The 18,325-nt window shown below is 33.5% G+C and overlaps 3 protein-coding genes across 8 annotated transcripts in view; 2 read left to right on the top strand and 1 right to left on the bottom strand.

Moving 5' to 3' along the window:
• Positions 1 to 10,545, top strand: part of LOC106071177 (DNA-directed RNA polymerase III subunit RPC3-like) — a 27,068-nt gene extending 16,523 nt beyond the window's left edge. For all 4 annotated transcript variants that reach the window (XM_056028205.1, XM_056028223.1, XM_056028214.1 and 1 more), the window contains exons 7-15: positions 670 to 762; positions 1,664 to 1,744; positions 2,992 to 3,048; positions 5,164 to 5,286; positions 6,311 to 6,394; positions 6,501 to 6,602; positions 9,658 to 9,707; positions 9,956 to 10,102; positions 10,339 to 10,545. In XM_056028205.1, the coding sequence (XP_055884180.1) occupies positions 670 to 762; positions 1,664 to 1,744; positions 2,992 to 3,048; positions 5,164 to 5,286; positions 6,311 to 6,394; positions 6,501 to 6,602; positions 9,658 to 9,707; positions 9,956 to 10,102; positions 10,339 to 10,432 (831 nt within the window). In that variant the 3' untranslated portion in view covers positions 10,433 to 10,545. The remainder of the gene's footprint in view (positions 1 to 669; positions 763 to 1,663; positions 1,745 to 2,991; positions 3,049 to 5,163; positions 5,287 to 6,310; positions 6,395 to 6,500; positions 6,603 to 9,657; positions 9,708 to 9,955; positions 10,103 to 10,338) is intronic.
• LOC106071182 (glutaredoxin-like protein C5orf63 homolog) lies at positions 9,722 to 14,080 on the bottom strand. Of its 3 annotated transcripts, none has more exons than XM_013231222.2 (4): positions 14,022 to 14,080; positions 11,613 to 11,900; positions 11,083 to 11,244; positions 9,722 to 10,571 (listed from the first exon to the last, which is right to left on the bottom strand). In XM_013231222.2, exons 2-4 carry the CDS (start codon positions 11,865 to 11,867, stop codon positions 10,545 to 10,547), a joined length of 444 nt encoding a protein of 147 aa, XP_013086676.1. In that variant the 5' UTR covers positions 11,868 to 11,900; positions 14,022 to 14,080; the 3' UTR covers positions 9,722 to 10,544. The 3 variants fall into 3 exon arrangements, with proteins under 3 accessions (XP_013086676.1, XP_013086678.1, XP_013086677.1); XM_013231224.2 differs by lacking the exon at positions 14,022 to 14,080 and adding an exon at positions 13,805 to 14,015; XM_013231223.2 differs by lacking the exon at positions 14,022 to 14,080 and adding an exon at positions 13,696 to 13,798.
• LOC106074110 (28S ribosomal protein S11, mitochondrial-like) overlaps positions 13,374 to 18,325 on the top strand; it is a 320,632-nt gene continuing 315,680 nt past the window's right edge. The window contains exon 1 of the mRNA XM_056028251.1: positions 13,374 to 13,388. The gene's annotated coding sequence lies outside the window, so the exon portion shown is untranslated. The remainder of the gene's footprint in view (positions 13,389 to 18,325) is intronic.

Consider the following 18,325-nt stretch of genomic DNA (forward strand, 5'->3'; position numbering starts at 1 on the left):
TTAGTTTTTGTGACATACATTTCTAAAAGGTTCTCAGCGCACCAGTTTATAAAGTCTTCTATCTACCTCCATACTGAGTTTAATCTCCTGAAAATAAGACTGACTATTAATAAATAAATTTTGTCTTATATAGAAAAATGGAAGATAAAAATTTCAATATTGAATTGCTCTCCCTTCACTCAACATAAGCTTTGTTTTTAAAAAGTTTTTTTTTTAATTCTGCTTTTTTTTTTCTAAGCATCTTTATAAAACAAAAAATAATAATAATACATTTTTTTTATTGAGACTCAAGTGAAAATATCTAGTAAAAAGCAGACAGAAACCATAATAGTTATGAAAATGATAGAACTTGCTATTTAACCTTGAATTAAATCAGCTAATGTTTCTAAAGTTGAGATATTTCTGATGGTAATACGATTTTACCTCAAAAAAATTATTCAATGAAAAGTTATAATGGTTATAAAACAGATGCCATTGAATTGGTATGGTTTTTACATGAAAATTTTTGAAACTTTGAAATAAATGACTGAGGCACTTAAGTCTAGACTTGTAATAGGCCTAAAGTTGAAGGATATTTTGGTTTAATTAAAACTATTTGGGTGTTAGTCATAAACTGTGATAAGAAAATTGGTAAATAACAAAATGTACTGACTGGCATTATATTGTTAGAGAGCATCAGAAGTGATGAGGACAATGTTACGTTTAAGTGAGACAAGATCTAACCCTCTATCCTTGGAAAGTGAGCCATTATCTTTTACAGAGGTGAGTTACTATAGTACTTACAATTTAATTAATGGTAGTATAAGTCCATTTCTTGTAGTCAAGATTATTTAGGGCAACCACTTATTTGAGCATAGACAGCATTGTGATATTATGACAAATTTTGGAATTGATGACATCTGAATATGTTTTTTTTTAAATTGAGCTTTAGGGAAATAGCTAAAAAATGCAAAAAGACATCAAATCCAAGAAATTTATAAAGTCAATACATATTAAAAAAGACGAGCTAGAATCAATAGCAAATTATGTTTTAGAGTAAATGTTACAGAAACTTGCTGGGTAAAGAAGACTAATGAATTTGTAGGCCTACTTTTACTAGTCAACACACTGGCTGGCAAAAAGGGGGAACTCCTCAATACTACAAACAGACAAAAGCTAAGCTGGTTTGTAAAAAGTTTTTCTTGAAGATGCGGTGCGGGGAGAATGAAGTAAGGTCGTCCAAAGAAAAGCTGGCCGGACAACATAAAAGAATAGACTGGCCTCTCTCTTAATAGCCTGCTTATAACAGCTGCTGACTGGAAAAAGTGGAGGGATTTGGTCACACAAACTGATTTAGCTCCCCTATGACTAAAGTCAAGTGACAAGATGAAGAATATGTTTTCTAAGTGGACCCATCACTTTACTGGGCCAAATATAATTCTCTACTTGTGTATTAAATATAAGAATAATAAGATATTGAATTATTTTTGTGTGTGTTTTGATAGCAATTTAAGATTTGCAACATTTTTTAAATGGGCTCATCACTTCACTGATAAGTATTAACCATAATTTGTTCTATTTATTGTGTTTTGATATCAAAGCAATGTTTGCTCTACTGAAAATGTCACCTTTCACCTTCAGAAACATTCATAATGATAATGTTCACTTTGAAAAATCTTTTCAGATATCTAATGCTATGCCCAAAGATAAAATTTTGCAGAAAAATATGTTGGACCAATATTTAAAATGTTTATCTGACAATTGTGTAAGTAATATTTTGTGGTATAAGTTGTTGTACTGATGCAATCAAGAGATTTAAATAACCCTTTTTAACTCATTAGCTACTAATGTGACCAAATGCGCCCTTCCCCCCTCAGTACTAACGCGCCCAAATGCTCCTGCCACAGCACACACACAGCGTGACTTGCGTAGCTCTCGTTTTCCTGCGCGATGCGTGGTGATATTTTGAGCTGGCTGGGTTTTTTAAAAAGTAGTAATAAAGATCGTTTCGTTAAAAAACCCGGATGTTTTTACGTCTTTGGCTTCAGTTTCTATAGGCCTTCAAAGTTTGGTGATTTTTTTTTCAATTTTCCTTAGCTGCGCAGGCCATTTTCTCAATGACCTTTCAATTTTTAGACCCATTATTGCAGCTGATAAATACAGCTGATAAAGAACTTTATATTGATCAAGACATTGATCTTTAGAATTTAGCGCTACATTTAGACTTAGATCTAGTCTGATTCAGAGAAAGAGTGAAGTAACTCAGTAAGTATTAGATCTATCGTCTAGTCTAGATCTAGACTATTCTGGATCTAGCGTCAATGAATCTTCAACTTCTTTGACTGATATTTTGAACAATTTTTATTTACCACATGAAAACATTTGATGAAATAGATCTAGTTGGGGGTGTTCACAACGTTGGTTTGGACAATGGTTTGATTACTTTTACTTTATACTAGAAGTAATGAAACCTGAGACACATGCAGAACCACATCAGCATGATGCCATGTTCAGGCAACTAAGGGCCTCACGCGCACCCAGTGAAAGTCGGTAAATACTCAAGACATATACAGATTACTTATAAGCATAATGTTTATTGTATAGGCCTACTCAATTCCTACTTATAAATATTACTGGTCTTTGGGTAAATGTTAAATATTACCAAAAATACAAATCTGATTGGGGGGGGGGGGGGGGCGGGGTCCACCAATCTTCAAAACATCAGGCACTTGAACAGATTTTCGTCTTTACCTGTTGTTTTTATTGTTTTAATCTTGTATAACCTATTCAGATTATGCATCATTTTAAAGGTCATCCATTTCTCTTTTTTTAGAAGTATTTTTTGTTATTGATAGATGTTGATAGATATTTTAAAAATATATTTTGTAAAGTCAGTCTATATCTGTTTTGGAGTTACCTCCCTTTTCTTAGTATTTAGAGAGATGCTGCTTAGGTATGGGCTTAGTAGCTAATGAGTTAAAATATTTCTTTTTTTTTTCTTTCCATGAGCAGTATAACTTTGTAACCAAAGTTGGAGAAAGTGGTGGAGGCTTGTACCAAATAAATATCCTTTTGAGTTTTGTATATATTTTTTTTTTGCAATACAGATTGCCATGTTGTTTCACAAGTAATGCTTTGGGCATTCTACATACTTCATTTAATTAAAAATGTATTAAAAGGATTATTACTAATGTTATTTAGGCTGTTTAGGATCACCGCTGAAATGTTAGGGGGAGCAAATAACGAACGTTTGCCGTCATCTATCCCAGTATCTGAACTTCCTGATTCCTTCAATAGATTCTTCATTGGGAAGATTGAGCAGATTAGAAATGACATGCCATCCCTCTCATCACAGCTTGACCACTCTCCAATTTTTCAAAATACTCCTTTTTGCGAGTTTCAGCGTGTATCTGAAGATTATGTCAAAAGTACTATTTTAAAGATGCCAAATAAGTCATGTGACCTTGATCCTATTCCAACTTCCTTGCTCCTTGAATGTTTAGATGAGCTTGTACCTACAATTACTAACATTGTGAACTCTTCACTGACTTCAGGCATTGTACCACAGCAATTTAAGGATGCACTTGTCAGACCCTTATTAAAGAAATCCAGTCTTGACCCGGAATGTCTAAAAAACTATCGCCCGGTATCAAATCTTCCCTTCCTGTCAAAGCTTCTGGAGCGCATCGTGTTAGCGCAAAATCTTTCTCATCTTGAACAGCACTGTCTATTGGAAGAATTTCAATCTGCATATAGGAAGTGTCGTAGCACAGAGACAGCAGTGGTCAGGGTACTAAACGACTTACTTCACAATTCCGACAAAGGCCACATATCAATTCTTTCCATGCTGGACTTGTCCGCAGCCTTTGATACGCTAGATTATGAAATTATGATGGCCAGATTCTCTGCAACTTTTGGTTTAGCAGGAGTCGTCCTAAAGTGGCTTGGATCCTACCTGACGGAACGCACCCAAAGTGTTGTTGTTAGCAGGACGGAATCAACAAGCTTACTTTTGAAGTACGGAGTACCCCAAGGATCAGTTCTAGGCCCAGTACTGTTCACTATGTATACATATCCACTCAGCGGTGTCATACGGCCAACCGGCATCTTATACCTTTTCTTTGCCGATGACTCACAGTTATACGATTCATCAGTACCCTCAGAGGTGTCGCATCTGGCAGAGAAAATCAGTTGTACCGTTGCAAGGGTGAGCGATTGGATGGTTGAAAATAAACTCAAGATGAACGAAGACAAGACAGAAATAATTAAGATTGGCACTAGGAACAATGTCTCAAAAGTTGAAAGCACAGATTCTCTCTTTATCACGAACTGCCATGTTCCTTTTGTCCATGTAGTGCGGAATCTTGGAGTTTTCTTCGACTCAACACTATCTTTCGATCCACACATAAGTCAGCTCTGCAAAGGTCTTTATCTGCAGCTGCGCAGATTAGGCCAGATCCGACCATATTTAACAACAGAGTCAACAAAAACGCTAGCTGTGGCATTCATACTCTCCCGCCTTGACTACTGCAACGCCGTGCTAGCAGGTATACCTGATGACAAAATAGCCAAGCTGCAACGTATACAGAACGCCGCTCAAATAGTCCTTAAAAAAAATAGACAAGATTCTGCTACTACGCTCTTGCGCACGCTCCATTGGCTTTCCGTGAAAGCGAGAATCGATTACAAGGTCGCCACACTTTGTCATCAGTGTATATATAACAACGAGATGCCCTTGTACCTTAGCGAACTGATTACTCCATATGTCCCCCAGAGAGCCCTGCGCTCAATGGACTCAACGCTTTTAGTAGTGCCACGTTTCTCCCTCAAAAGCTAGTCTGCATGCTTTTTCAGTTCACGGACCAAAGGTTTGGAACTCACTCCCCATTGATCTCAGATAGACAACATGCTACACCACTTTTAAGAAGAACATTAAGACCTATCTGTTTAAAACTTTTTTAGATTAACTGTCATTTTAGCTCTCGTGTTTTTTGTTTGTAATGTTGTTACAGCCCCTTGAGCCTACATTTTGTTTGTTAACAGCGCTTTATAAATAAAATTATTATTATTAAATTATTATTTAGAAATAACTAAAATGTTAAAGAAGTTTAGTACGGGGTGAAAAAGTTAAAATTTGGTGTGTTTTTTTTTTAAGTAAATGTTCCTTAAAATATATTACATTACTTTAAAGCCATTAAAGCTATTTGTGTGTCACACATAGAGACCATAGTTCTAGAAAGATTTGGCTCAAAAGCTCTGCGAATGTTTCGTGTTCTTCTCACTGACAAACAGGTTGAACAAAAACAGGTATTATTAAATTAGTTGGACATTTAGAAATGTTTTAGTTGTGACTGAAAGAAATATATACTTAAATGCTTGATTTGACCATAGTATATGTTAAATGTCCTTCCCAAAACCTGAGGGCTCTAAAATAATTTTTTTTTAAATGCCTGTCTCTATTAAAGATACTTAGAAAGCAACCATATAGCAATAAAAATTGGGTAAACCCATTTTCACAGTATTTTATTTTAAGTAAACACATTCTCTCTCTCTCTCATTCACACACACATGCAGACACACACACATACATACATATATATTATTGTAACTCCGCTCCTGTGCCGACACTGATGGTGCACATCAAAGCACTGTTCAACACTAGTAGTAGCAGACATGTTGATTCTACAGAAAGGACTGAAGGAATATGCAGGTTATGGGAGTCTGAACTGCTTTGGGGCTAAGTGCCGTCCTGCATGATACCAGTGAACTGTTTTGAGGACCTGGAGCGACACTGGGAAGTGTGCCGGTGGTCTATTCTAGTGTTAAGTAGGACTTGCAGAACTTAAGACATTACTCCCTGTGATTTGATAATGGAAGTCCATATCTAACTATAATTCATACCTCCTTGCCTTTGCTTGCATTAAATTTACTACAAAACACGCACGCGCACATAGACACACATATATATTTACATTTAAAGTTCCCCTTTCAGACTTTGTGATCTATAGGGCAGATGATGTTAAGGTCATCTGTTACTTTGGCCAATTGTTAACAAGCAGGGTGTCTCATGTGGCCAGAACAATGACCAACCATCTTAACTTTCCCCTGCTTACCTCAGGTACACAGTAGAGTTGGGTGGACCCAGGGGCACCCTAAAAAATCCAGAAATTAAAATCCCAGTCTTCACTGAGATTCAAACCCCAGTTTGGAATCCAAGTGCTTAACCGCTCAGCCACCGGGCCCCCGTATACATATATAAATATATTTAATTTATTTAACCATTGAAAATGTGAAAAACATGCATTATTATGATTGAATTTCATAACAATAGGTAGAGGAACGGGCAATGCTCCCCCCAAAAGAAGCTAAAGAATTGTTATATAAAATGTTTGCGGAAAATTTTATCACATTAACTGTAAGTAATCTCTTATTCTGTATGCTTTCAAAAATTTAAATACATTTTTACTTGCTATTATATGTTTCATTTCTTATCATTTACTAATTTTCACAATTGTTCACAGGAATTGTCAAAAACACCTGACCATGCACCAACTCGTACATTTTATTTTTTTAATGTCAGTCTGATTCAAGTGAGCAGAATGATTCTGGAAAGATGTTATCAGGTTGATATAACTTTTCTTTTAATATACTGGTACCAATGTTTTAAATATATTTTCTATTGATAAACATATTCTATCACTGTTTGAACCCAAAAATGATTTTAATAACATTCATAACCCTTCACTCTCTTTTTGTTACAAAAAAAAAAAAAGATTGTGATTGTATAGACTAGAACAGGGGTTCTCAACCTGTGGGTTGTGACACCTTTGGGGGTCGAATGACCCTTAGCCAGGGGTCGCCTAACCCCATTTGAAAATTTGGGGGGTGGGGGGAATTTTTTTTTCTAATGTGTTGTAACAAGCATATTTGTACCATCGTCGGATATAGATTTATATCAATAGAATATTCATAAAGGGACATTATTCAAATTACATTATTAGAAAACAAATTATGAAACTATCGTCAAGTTTCAATGAAAAATAAAAAGTGGGGTGACAAATATAAACAAGGACTTACTGCCAGAGGATACAGATGACACTTTTAGTGAATGTAACATCCTTGATTGAAAGTATACGTGTTGTTTTTTTATAATTGTTATTCAAAAATAGACGTTACAGACCACATCTCCGTTGTTGCAGAATTAATTTTTCAACAAATGAATTTAGTGTCCACCAATGCGTCGAAACACCATTGATGGATCAAATATTTCTTTGTTGAAGATCTAATCTTACTTACATAGACTGAAGTTCTCCCGCGCCGTTCGGCGCATTGGGCAGCAAGCTGTCTCCACATCTTTCGTTGGCAATGTCTGAAGCCTCCTCCCACCTGGTGTCCACTGTTCTGAGGTCCTCCATGAAGGTGTGGCACCAAGTAATACGAGGACATCCCTGTTTGCACTTTCCTCCTATTGGCCTCCATGTCATCGAAACTCTTGGTATACGTAGTTCATTTTGTCGTAGAACATGTCCCGCAAACCTCATGTTACGCTCTGTCACAACCTCACTAAGTGTTCGACTCCCAGTTCGGCAAAGGATTTCCTTGTTTGAGACCCGATTTGTGTAACTGACTCCCAAAATTCGTCTCAGCCATCAGAAGATCTAATCACGTCAATAATATGCCATCGTATTCTAGTCAATGGAAATAAATTCATTATGGACCAACTCATGAACATGGACCTCAAACAAAAGAAAGTTAATAAAAGAAAAGAGAATGTGGTATAGTTTTACTTCAATAATTCAAGCAGGAATTCAGAGACCCCGATGCAGCATTTGTAATAATGTTCTCTTTGACGTATGTATTGAGGCCGAACAAATTTCGAGCTTTGTCGATAACGACATCCAGTAGTTTAGTTTTGAATTCTGATGAAATTCAAACTTGACACAGATGGCAAGTACCATAATTAAAACATATCAGCCTATGAAGCTTCTTATTTTGGTGGCTCCCTGGGTTTTGAAAACTCACACCATTACCAAGGAGTCATTGTTTGTGGTCAAAGACATTGCTCGTTATGATTGGAGCCAAATTTATTAATAAATTGAGTGCAATTTGCATACCTAATAACTCTATTCACAAGAGATTAGTTGACATGTCTTCTGATTTTAAGGAAATGATTTCTGCTTCTTCTACAATATTTAGCATCCAGCTTGATGAATCCACTAATGTTGTAGATTGTTCACAATTACTAGTTCCGGTATACTTAAGATGTATACATAAAAGCGAATTTAAAGATTAGTTTCTATGCAAACCTCTATAAACGACATCTACAGCGAGTGATGTAACTGACAAAGCTGGTTAGATTTGAAAAAGTAGAAGACTTATTGGAAAAATATTTGTGGTGTCTGCACAGATGGTGCTTTAAGTATGCTGGGGTGTAGGTCTGGATTTCAATGTTTGGTACAGAATGAGTCCATTGTAACTCATTGTATGATTCATCGACATATGTTAGCAACATCAATAACAATGCATCTAAATATTTCTCTTCAATGTCAGTGACACAAATTTGGATCAAGTGTTTGCAGTCATTCTGTTCTATATGAGATTTTTTCTAGACTTCCTCTTCCATTTCCAACAGTGTATCTGCCTGTCAGTCTTAGTACAAAAACAAACTTGATGTGAATTCCTAATCTAGTGAAATAAAAACAAGCTCAACCTTTGCACTAACTTTGACGTGTTTGAAAATACTGTCTCAACGATTTCCATGATTAGTAATACTTTTTAAATTGTAAAATATGTATGTAATGTGAATATTATAAATACGCAATGAAAAGTAAATGAATAAAAATAATAAAATCAGATTTTTTAAAAAGTAAATCACAATTTTTTTACACTAAATAAATAGGATACGTTTGTAACAATTAAATTAACATCATGGATATTAGAAATATACATTTTGATAACCATTTTATAACATTAGCTAAATCACATTTACGTAGACCTTTGTAAAATCAAATTACGGCTGGGGGGTCGCCTCCTAGTGAAAATTTGTATTAGGGGGTCGCGGAGTTAAAAAGGTTGAGAACCTCTGGACTAGAACATCAAATTTATCCAAACCATTCAAGTATTTAGTGTCAATCATTTTTAAGTTGTTGAAAAAATGTGAATTTTTTTTAACTCCCATAAACCTTTATTCTCATTTCATTTTAAAATATTTCCCCCCAAAAAATTACAAAAACTTGACCATTTCTGTTGGTTCAAACAACAAATATTGTATTGCCTGTTCTGATTGTCTCAAAATAAAAATTCCCAAACATTTTGTTTTTATGGAATTTTATGTCCAAAAATACATGTTTTATGACAATAAATGTTCCTTGAATGATGTGTTCATTTAAAGCAAACAGTTATTGATATTTGTTTTTATTGAATGCCATTTCAAGAAATAAATATGCCCTGGACACTCCAAGCATAACCAATACCATACAGTGTAGTGTTTGAGAACAGATTGCTTTTTTTCCCCCTGAATCAGGCTGCTTAGGGGACTGTAACTCAGCAAATGCAAGCTAGAAGGAGAATGCCATAGTAAAATGTATCCATTTCTCCATATTTGGCAATGCTATAATATAGTTAGTATAAATAAAAAATGTGTATCCACTGTAATAATATGCCAATTTTTGTTTTCAGGCTATAAGTAATATGATGGTTAGAAGACAAAAGTGTTTGTCTGAAAATAAGTAAGTTCTGTAAATCTTAAAAAAATTTGAACTTTATTTTTATCATATTGTAAAATAATGGTCATTCCTACATACATTTAATTCACTATCCTTCAGATTTAAGTGCTTCTCTTAAAACAGTTTGAAATACATCAGTAGCATAAAATAGACTAATTTTAAAGCTACAATAACATGCTGGGAAATAAAATTATAATTTGTTCAAGGTTTCAGCCGGCATTATTTTATTCTAATTTTTTTTTTAACTACAGACGTTTGTTGGATAAACAAGACAGGGTAGAGGCAATTATTGCATCACTTGATGCAGAAGGTGCCATTGAGCAGAAAGAAGAAGTTGAACAAATGGTTACACCAAGTGAAAAAGCACAGTTAAAAAAAATTAGTGATGCAGCCAAAACGTATGTACCTAACAATTGTAAAAAGATGTTGAATTATTTAATAGTCCTTGACTGCTACCTGCATTACTAGTTTCTATTGTTGTATATATAATTATTCATATCACAGTATTGTTGTTTTTTTTTACAATTGGAAATTATTGATAATCATAATATTTCACAGCTGTACTTTTTGTGTAGTAACATATTTCTTTCACAAGAATTTAAGTAGAACTTGTACTTTTTTTTTTTTATTCCAGGCTGGAGCTATCAGAAATACAGCTTGACCAAACAATTTTCATCTTAGAAACATATCTTTCTTATACATTACATCCACCAGAAGTTAAAAAATGAGATCAATAGTATTTAAAACAATTGAGTACAAAAGAATGATGAATGATAAGAGTTATATATTTTATTCTGAAAGTTGTCCACAAGGCTTAATAAACAAATTGAAATGACTTGTTTAGGTGGTTTCTGTTTCTTTTTTAACCTGTAAAATAATTATTTTTAAGAGCTATATTTAATTTATGTATTCAACTGTTTCACATTTAAAAATATACTAACCTATATCTATATGATAAAATGATGTAAACATTACACCCACAAGCAATGGTCAATGGTATTGACATATATGTTACATAGTTTCAAAAACAAAATGGTCAATTTAAGGACCATTAATAGCCTTAGCACATGTTTCAACCAAGATAAAATTACTAATATAATGTAAAAAGCCTTATTTCTTTTGATTTTAAAAAAAAACTATTTTCCAAAAGTGGTGATTTCCCTTCTATTGAACATGATTTACACAAATGATGGTAAAATTGTTTATTAGTGCTTTGTGTAGGATAGCACAAAAAACAAAAAAAGACTATTCCATAATAGAACCACTAAAAATATGAATGTATTATTTCTTGGTATTTTTTCTAATTAAACCATTGCAATGATCTAATTATTATGATTCTTCCAGTCAACAATAAGTTAAAACTTGTTAAAATACATACCTGTAAATAATATTCTTTTAATTCATTATTAAAGACGTCAATGTTAGCTCTATGTTTCATTATAAACTTTCCATTCAGATGAAATACAGGAATGTCATAACGATAAGATTTCCAATATCTACGATTTTCTGGGGCTGTAATGTCGATTTTTTCCAAAATGACCTACAATAATAAATTAGTAAATTGTATGATCAAATATTTTCTTATCTCTTTATGGATATATCTAATTAATGAAAGATAATCAAATTCTAGAGTGAAGGGAAATTTAGTGGGGAAAAAATCATTGCTATTATCATTCTGGCAGTTGAAACAATTTTAATGAAAAAAAAAGAACATAAATGACTAATTACAGTATTGTAAAATACTATTTGATTGCTAGTGCTAGTAGCCATTCTTTTGTTGCATTAGCTTAAAACAAAAATCTATAGATTCTAGTTATTGAAGAAAAACCAAAGACATTTCAAGGCTTCCAAAACTTTTGTATGTAGGCTACCATTTCAATTTTTATTCAAATAATTATTTTTTTTTACCTGATCCAAAAATGGCTTTAATTTCTCTAGTGCTTCATCACAAAGTGGACAAGGATTTTTGGTATATAGTGTTAGCATGGGCTTAGAAGGCTTTTTGGAATAGGTTGTATAGTTCTGATAAAAATATGTCCATTCAAATTGCTTGCTACTGTGAACACCAGAATTTGGTTTTGTGAAAAAACTATTTATTAAACACAATAATTTTCCTTTCAAATTTGCACCTATAAAAACAAACTTTATTTTTCTTGAATCCATTGGTATCTTTCACAGCACATGTGGGAGCTAGACCTATACATAATGAATACAGTTAAATTAAAACTAAATGTCATTATCATCACCAAAACATTTGCAAATAGTTTACATTTTGAGGTTTAATGTGAATCTAGTACATTTGGAATTAATATTTCAAAAGAGAAGGGAATAAATATTGTTGATGCAATTTTCTAGTGAAAAAAATAATAAAAATACTTGTGTGAAATTTCGCTATGATAAAAAAGGCTTTAGACAGTAAGGTTAGGCAGTAAATAGAAAGGTGTAAAATGAATATAAGAATCATATTTCTAAAAGAAGTGACATTTTATAGTTCTGCATCATTCCAGCAAATTTTTTTAAAAATCCCTTTCACTGACTAAATATTTAGAGTATTTTTGTCTTCAGTCAAGTGTGCATTGATGATCTTATCTTATCTTATATAATACAGACGTTACTTCAAAAAAGAAGATGATTACGTCCTACGCGCTATGCATTTAGTCATGCATATTAACCAATGACTTAAATTCTGCCAAGTCACTGGTTTTCCTGGCTAGCTCAGGCAACCCATTCCATGCTCTAATAGCACTAGGGAAGAAGGAGTATTTGTACAAATTTGTCCTAGCATATGGGACGAGGAATGTGCCTTTATCTTTATGTCTTTCAGAGTATTTTATTAAACTTTGTTTTTGTATTTGAAGATTATGGTTCAGTGTTTTATGTAAGATTGCTACTTTACTTTTGAGCCTTCTGTCCAGAAGGCTTTCTAAATTTAGTGATTTTACTAAAGGTGTTACTCTAGTCAAATGTGAATATTCGTTTGTTATGAATCTCACTGCTCTATTTTGTGTCTGTTCCAGTTACTTAATGTTTTCTTGAGACTTTCAATAAGCCCAAAAAAGCAAGAAAAGAAAATTACATATTTTGAGCTCTAGCGGCTTGCTTTGAACCAACACTGGTTCCTGTTCATGAAGACATTTGTCTAAATACATTTTCTTTCTGTTATTTATGAGTGAGAATAAGTGTTTAAACCAGATTAGATGGAATGAATTAGACTAGATAGAATTCATTAGCTGTAATCAATAGAATGAAAGTCAGATATTTTAAAACTTTAGGCCTGTCAGACAGAAGAAAGGATCCTGAAGGTCACAGACAGCAAAAAGAGAGCCTAGCTGTAAATGTCAATAATAGGGTGCGTACTGCTCCACCCAAATGGATAAAAAATTGCACTATTGCAAAAATAGACAACTTTAACAAAAATTGTAGTTTCGATACCCTTATGAAGACTGGGATTTAGAATTTCAGGATTTTTATGGCGCTCCCAAGTCCACCAAACTCTATTACGTACCCTGCTTGTTAACCATTGTCAAAGAAACGGATGACAACATTATCTGCCCTGTAGATAGCAAAATCTAAAACTAAAGGGGAACTTTACTTTTTTTTTTTACAATCAGCCCTACCAGCCCACCATGCATTTGCCTGAAACCATATAACCAGTCCGTCCCTGCCTACACTAGATCTAGATATATATTATTATATAGTTTAAATAGTCACTTTTTTTTAATTTATAGTGTTATTGTGTAGTCCTGGATCTGCAAGAAAATCTAGATAGATTATTATAATTATATTATTATTTATTATAACAGAGTCTAGATCTAGAGTCATTGATTTAGAAATAGATCTAGTCTAGACTCTTTTTAAATAAAAGTATTAAGTCACTATTATACCAGACAGTGGATGTGTTTCCATTAGTGATTTCAGATTTGTCTTATAATATAGTTAAAATGGTACATGTACGATGTAGACATAATAAATAAAATAGCCTACTCTATACTCTATAGAGCTGGCAGAAGAAAAGCGTCAGAGAAAAAAAGCAAGGCCAATGACATTATTAGCTCCAGCTGGAATAACCTGCCCAGAGTGCAGGCTAACATAGGTCTCACCAGCCACACGAGGAGGCACAAAACCCCAGTCCAGTGCAAAGCCCTCAGCCCCCTGGATGGTAGTGGATCACGATATCGCTGGCAATGGACGAACTAGAATAGTAGATCTATTTTAGATTAAGATATAAAATCTAGATCTAGTATTCAATTTTCTTTATCTAGATTATCTAAATTTAGACTAGGTTTCTATTTCTCTAGATAGTGAGCTAGGTCTTACACAATCATTTATTTTTTTTCCTGGGGAAAAATTTTGATCCATATTTTTAAATAGCTAATAAATTTAAAAAGTGAGATTTGAAAATTAAACGACACTCGTGAAGAAAGTCTTGAAGCTGGAGGATGTTCCTTCGGTTCTCCCTAACCCTAAACCAAAATGAACTAGCGATCTTTCATTGCACCCTGTTTTTCTTTAGATTATTTTCTTAACAGGGAAAGATCTTAGATATAAAGAAAATGATCTATTTCTTCACGAGTTAGTGGTTCAATATTTTATTTTCAATTGCATACAATACTACTTGCAAAATCTTGTAAAAGTTGATTAGGGCGAGTCCCTGTTGTTTTATAGGATATGCATTAGTATGTATGCTTTTAATGTATTGGCATATTAATAGCAAACGCAATGTTTGCTAGGCAAATAACTTTTTAGTGGTTTGAGTTTTTTTGCTCAAATCATAAGTTAAATTTGCCACATTTTTTTTTGTCAAATATCATTTACTTTCTATCTAGTCATTCTATACATTAATTTGATTAATAATGTATTTAGTGTACAGTATTGAATTGTAACCTGTTACTTAGATCTACTAGGTCAAGGTCTACTAATTTAAAACATTTTGTGATTTTTATGATGACATTAAATTACATTAATTAGTAATATAGTATTTTAAAGCCTTTTTTTTTTTAATGTATATATTTGTATTATATCTTTAATCATGTCATGGGAAAAAATATTAAATGAGTTTGATCTTGCATCATTTTATCTCATTTGTCCCTTGACTTTCATCCTTCCACTTTTCTTGGTTAGCAGATGTTATTAGCAGGATATCAAGAGAAAGGCTGAAGGATATCATTCAGCCAGCTTTTCTTTGGACAACCCTTTCTTCAAGCTTCTCGCACTGCAATTTGAACTTGAAGGAAGACTTTTGACATTGAGTCATGTCTTACAATATGTCCGAATTAGCTTAGCTTTTTGTCTTTTCATAGTATTGAGGAGTTCCTTCTTTTTGCTAGCCAGAGGTCTTCTTTTCCTGGCTTCTGATACACAGCATTGTACTGTAGCCATTACTCTTGCTTGAATTCTTCTTTCAGCCTCAGTGTTCAGTGTCCAACCAAGTAGGAGTACTCAGACCACTAGTGAAGAATAGTTTTATTTGGAAGCTGATGTTAACTCTTTCGGATTTTCCAGTTTGCTCATGGCATCGGATCGGATATTATGCTTAAACTGTTTTTTTTATTTCTTTTATTGTTCCTCCATCTCTTATGTTTGACCTTAAGTATTTAAATGAGTCAACTTCTTCTAGTGTTAGTCCATTCAACTGTATGCCGCATGTTGTACTTTCTCCACTGTAAATTAGTATTTTCTATGCTTTTTTTCAGCACTAATTTCCATGCCAACTGTTTTACCTGCAGCATCCAGTTTTAAGTAAGAGATTGAACCTGGTCTGCATTTTCTCCTATGAGGTCTATATGATCTTCAAACTTGAGATTGGAAATAGGCATCCGTTTATTGTCAAGCTGGGAGTAAATCCTTCTAGATCTAGAGTTTCCATTAAATACTATTCTGCAGAAATATGTAAAAAAGAGCTGGACAATCAATGCATCCTTGCTGCACTCCTATGGATGTCCTAAAACTGTCTCCAATTAGGTTGTTCAGAAGTCCTGAGCTTTTAACATTTTAGTATATGGCGTTGGGTTAGAGTTAGGGATCATCTGTAATAATCTTGTATATAGGACAAAAGTGTGTTTATCATTGTCACTTATTTATTTTGTAACTAGGCTATGTTTTTGTAAAGATGTTTTGTTTTAGTGTATGATGTATTATTTAGCACTTATTCTTCTTAAGTGAATTTAATTGTGGTGTTACCCTTGTTGGGTACAGATGTCAAAAGACTCTTGCAGACAAGTCTCGAACTTGCATGACTAGATTGACAAATGGATTTATAAGAATATGACATAATTATCTTATTCATGGAAGAACTGTGTAATTTAAATGGTCCGATCTGCATAAGATGAGATATATTATGTTGATCTAATTTTAGTCTGCTTAACCACTTAAAATACTCTTCCTTAATCTTTGGACTTGAAGACAAAGCATATCATAATCATGTTTGTTGTGAATATCCAATTTTGATTAATCCAATGTCTCTATTCTTTTAGTTTTATTTTCTTTAGGTGAGGTATGCCAAACAGTGTTTTTTACTTCTACAGAAGATTGAATCTTAGTTTCACTCTCTTTTTACATTTGTAAACATTTTTTAAAAAATCATTTTGCAAAGTTTGATAGTTCAACAAAATGGGAATTATTATGAAGTTTTTAATATTATAGCATCTTGTATAGTTTAAGTCTTGTCACTGGTTTACGATGAATAAAGTAGGTACCGTAGTGTGCATATTCCTATTTCTATTGTTCTATAATGCTGTAACAGCGAGCTCAAAGAACCTCAACGAAAGGAGTAAATAAAAACACAAGTTAAATAATATAACAAGATTGCAAAGTCATTTTATGTGGAAACTAACTCAGGTCCACCCAGGCAGGTAAAAAGACAGGTTTCAATATTTTCAGAAAGAACATCAGTCAAATGACATTAAAGAATGGAGAAAGAGGTTGACATCTTGTGTGGACCCCAGCAGACCAAAGGATAGGTGAATGTGAAGTTAGATGTGAACCTGACCTAACTAATGTCTTATAAAGAATATTTAATTGATCTAATTGTTTTGTAAGGGTAATCTCTTATTAAAAATTTTCCTTAAGTTAGGTGTTCTATAGTTCACGCGATAATATGAAAAACTACATACCGGTACGGTATTAATTGTTATCAATTGTCCTACTTATTGTACGGTACTAAATAGATTTTTTTCTCTTTTAAAAAAAAAAATATTTTTTTTTGTGTAATTATAGTTGTTAGTACGGTATGACAGAACTTACTTAACTTGGCATTACAATTGTTAAATTTTTTTTTGACAAATCTAAAACCATTTGCATAAACGTGTTAGAAATAGTGTTGTATTTCAGTACTCATACTAAAGGGCATATACCGCGTTTGTTACTATCAATAGTGAATAGTTGTAAAAGTGGTGTGTATATTTGATAAATCTGATTGCATACGTGATTTAAAAAATTAGATTTTTCGCTTTCAGAAAAGAACTTTGAATGGTCTAAAATATTATGATGTCGGATTTTCACTATCTTTTCTAGTTTACGAGATTTAAACGGGACGGACGGACAGACATTCCCTTTCGGGGGCCGCTAACAACAGCAGTTCGATAACAAATATTCAACTAGTGTGTTCAGTAACAACAAACACTTCTTTCTTGTTTACATCCTAGATCTATTCTAATTATCGACCATCTTGGACTGTCCTGTGTCTCATGGTGCTCAGTTTCGCACCTAATGACAGTGCGTAATGTAAGGTCATATGCAAATAATCCTGTTTTTTTGTTCTACGATGTATGCTTTGAAGTCACTTATGTAAATAAATAGGACAGTTAATTGTGTGACTTTACAGTTATTGTAAATTTAGTACAGATTAGATTAGGCCTACATTTTGCACACATTGTATTAGGCCTACAGCTAAGCCCAACCCTCGATCACCTTCAAATTTTCATCCGCAAGAAAATAAAACCCACAAGGCATAATATATATATGATTTGGTTTTAGCCTCATTAAAAAAAATATTACTATCTATTTGCGCTAAATACCACTGACTATGTTGTATTTTATTTTCAACATTTCCCCAAAAGACCGCATTCTAAGTATGAAGCATAAATTAAGGTTACCAGACGTCCTGACTTTGCATATACCGGTATATAATTCTTTCACGACGACAAGTCAAGGAAACTACTACAAGAACAAAGTCTTGACTAAATATTGTTACGTATTTCTGAATCTTCTGGCTAAATGTACTAGTAGGCACACAAATAAAAACACTGTAAAGAACTTGACGACTAAACTTTCAGCTTCATATAACTTTATTGACTATTAATTCTAACAATTTGTTACTGTAACATGTAGCGTAGAAGACTGTACAATATCTGTCAGTTTACAGTTAGCTATAGGCCTACTTCGTTGCAATTCATCTCTTCTCAACTTGCATCGAGCCGTATTCCACAGAACAGACCAACGACACACTTCCCAGTGTCGCTCCAGGTCTCCCAAAGCTGAACCAAGTCGTACTCAAGTCTACCGAATCAGAGCCGCACACGTCTAACATCGACTGTAACGGCTCAAGTCCACTGTAGTTCGCTGTATAGACTTTAACGACAGTAGTCCACTCCAGTTAACTCTACCCTAGTTAACTTGCATCG

Source organism: Biomphalaria glabrata, chromosome 1, assembly GCF_947242115.1.
Source record: "Biomphalaria glabrata chromosome 1, xgBioGlab47.1, whole genome shotgun sequence".
In the NCBI taxonomy this organism is placed as follows: domain Eukaryota; kingdom Metazoa; phylum Mollusca; class Gastropoda; family Planorbidae; genus Biomphalaria; species Biomphalaria glabrata.

Excerpts from the sequence above, each read along its gene's own strand:
- LOC106071182 (XM_013231222.2), bottom strand. The coding sequence starts at position 11,867 with ATGGATTCAAGAAAAATAAAGTTTGTTTTTATAGGTGCAAATTTGAAA. Across the intron at positions 11,245-11,612 it reads TAAAGCCATTTTTGGATCAG|GTCATTTTGGAAAAAATCGA; the intron begins GTAAAAAAAAAT and ends TTATTATTGTAG. Across the intron at positions 10,572-11,082 it reads TAAAAGAATATTATTTACAG|GTTAAAAAAGAAACAGAAAC; the intron begins GTATGTATTTTA and ends ATTATTTTACAG.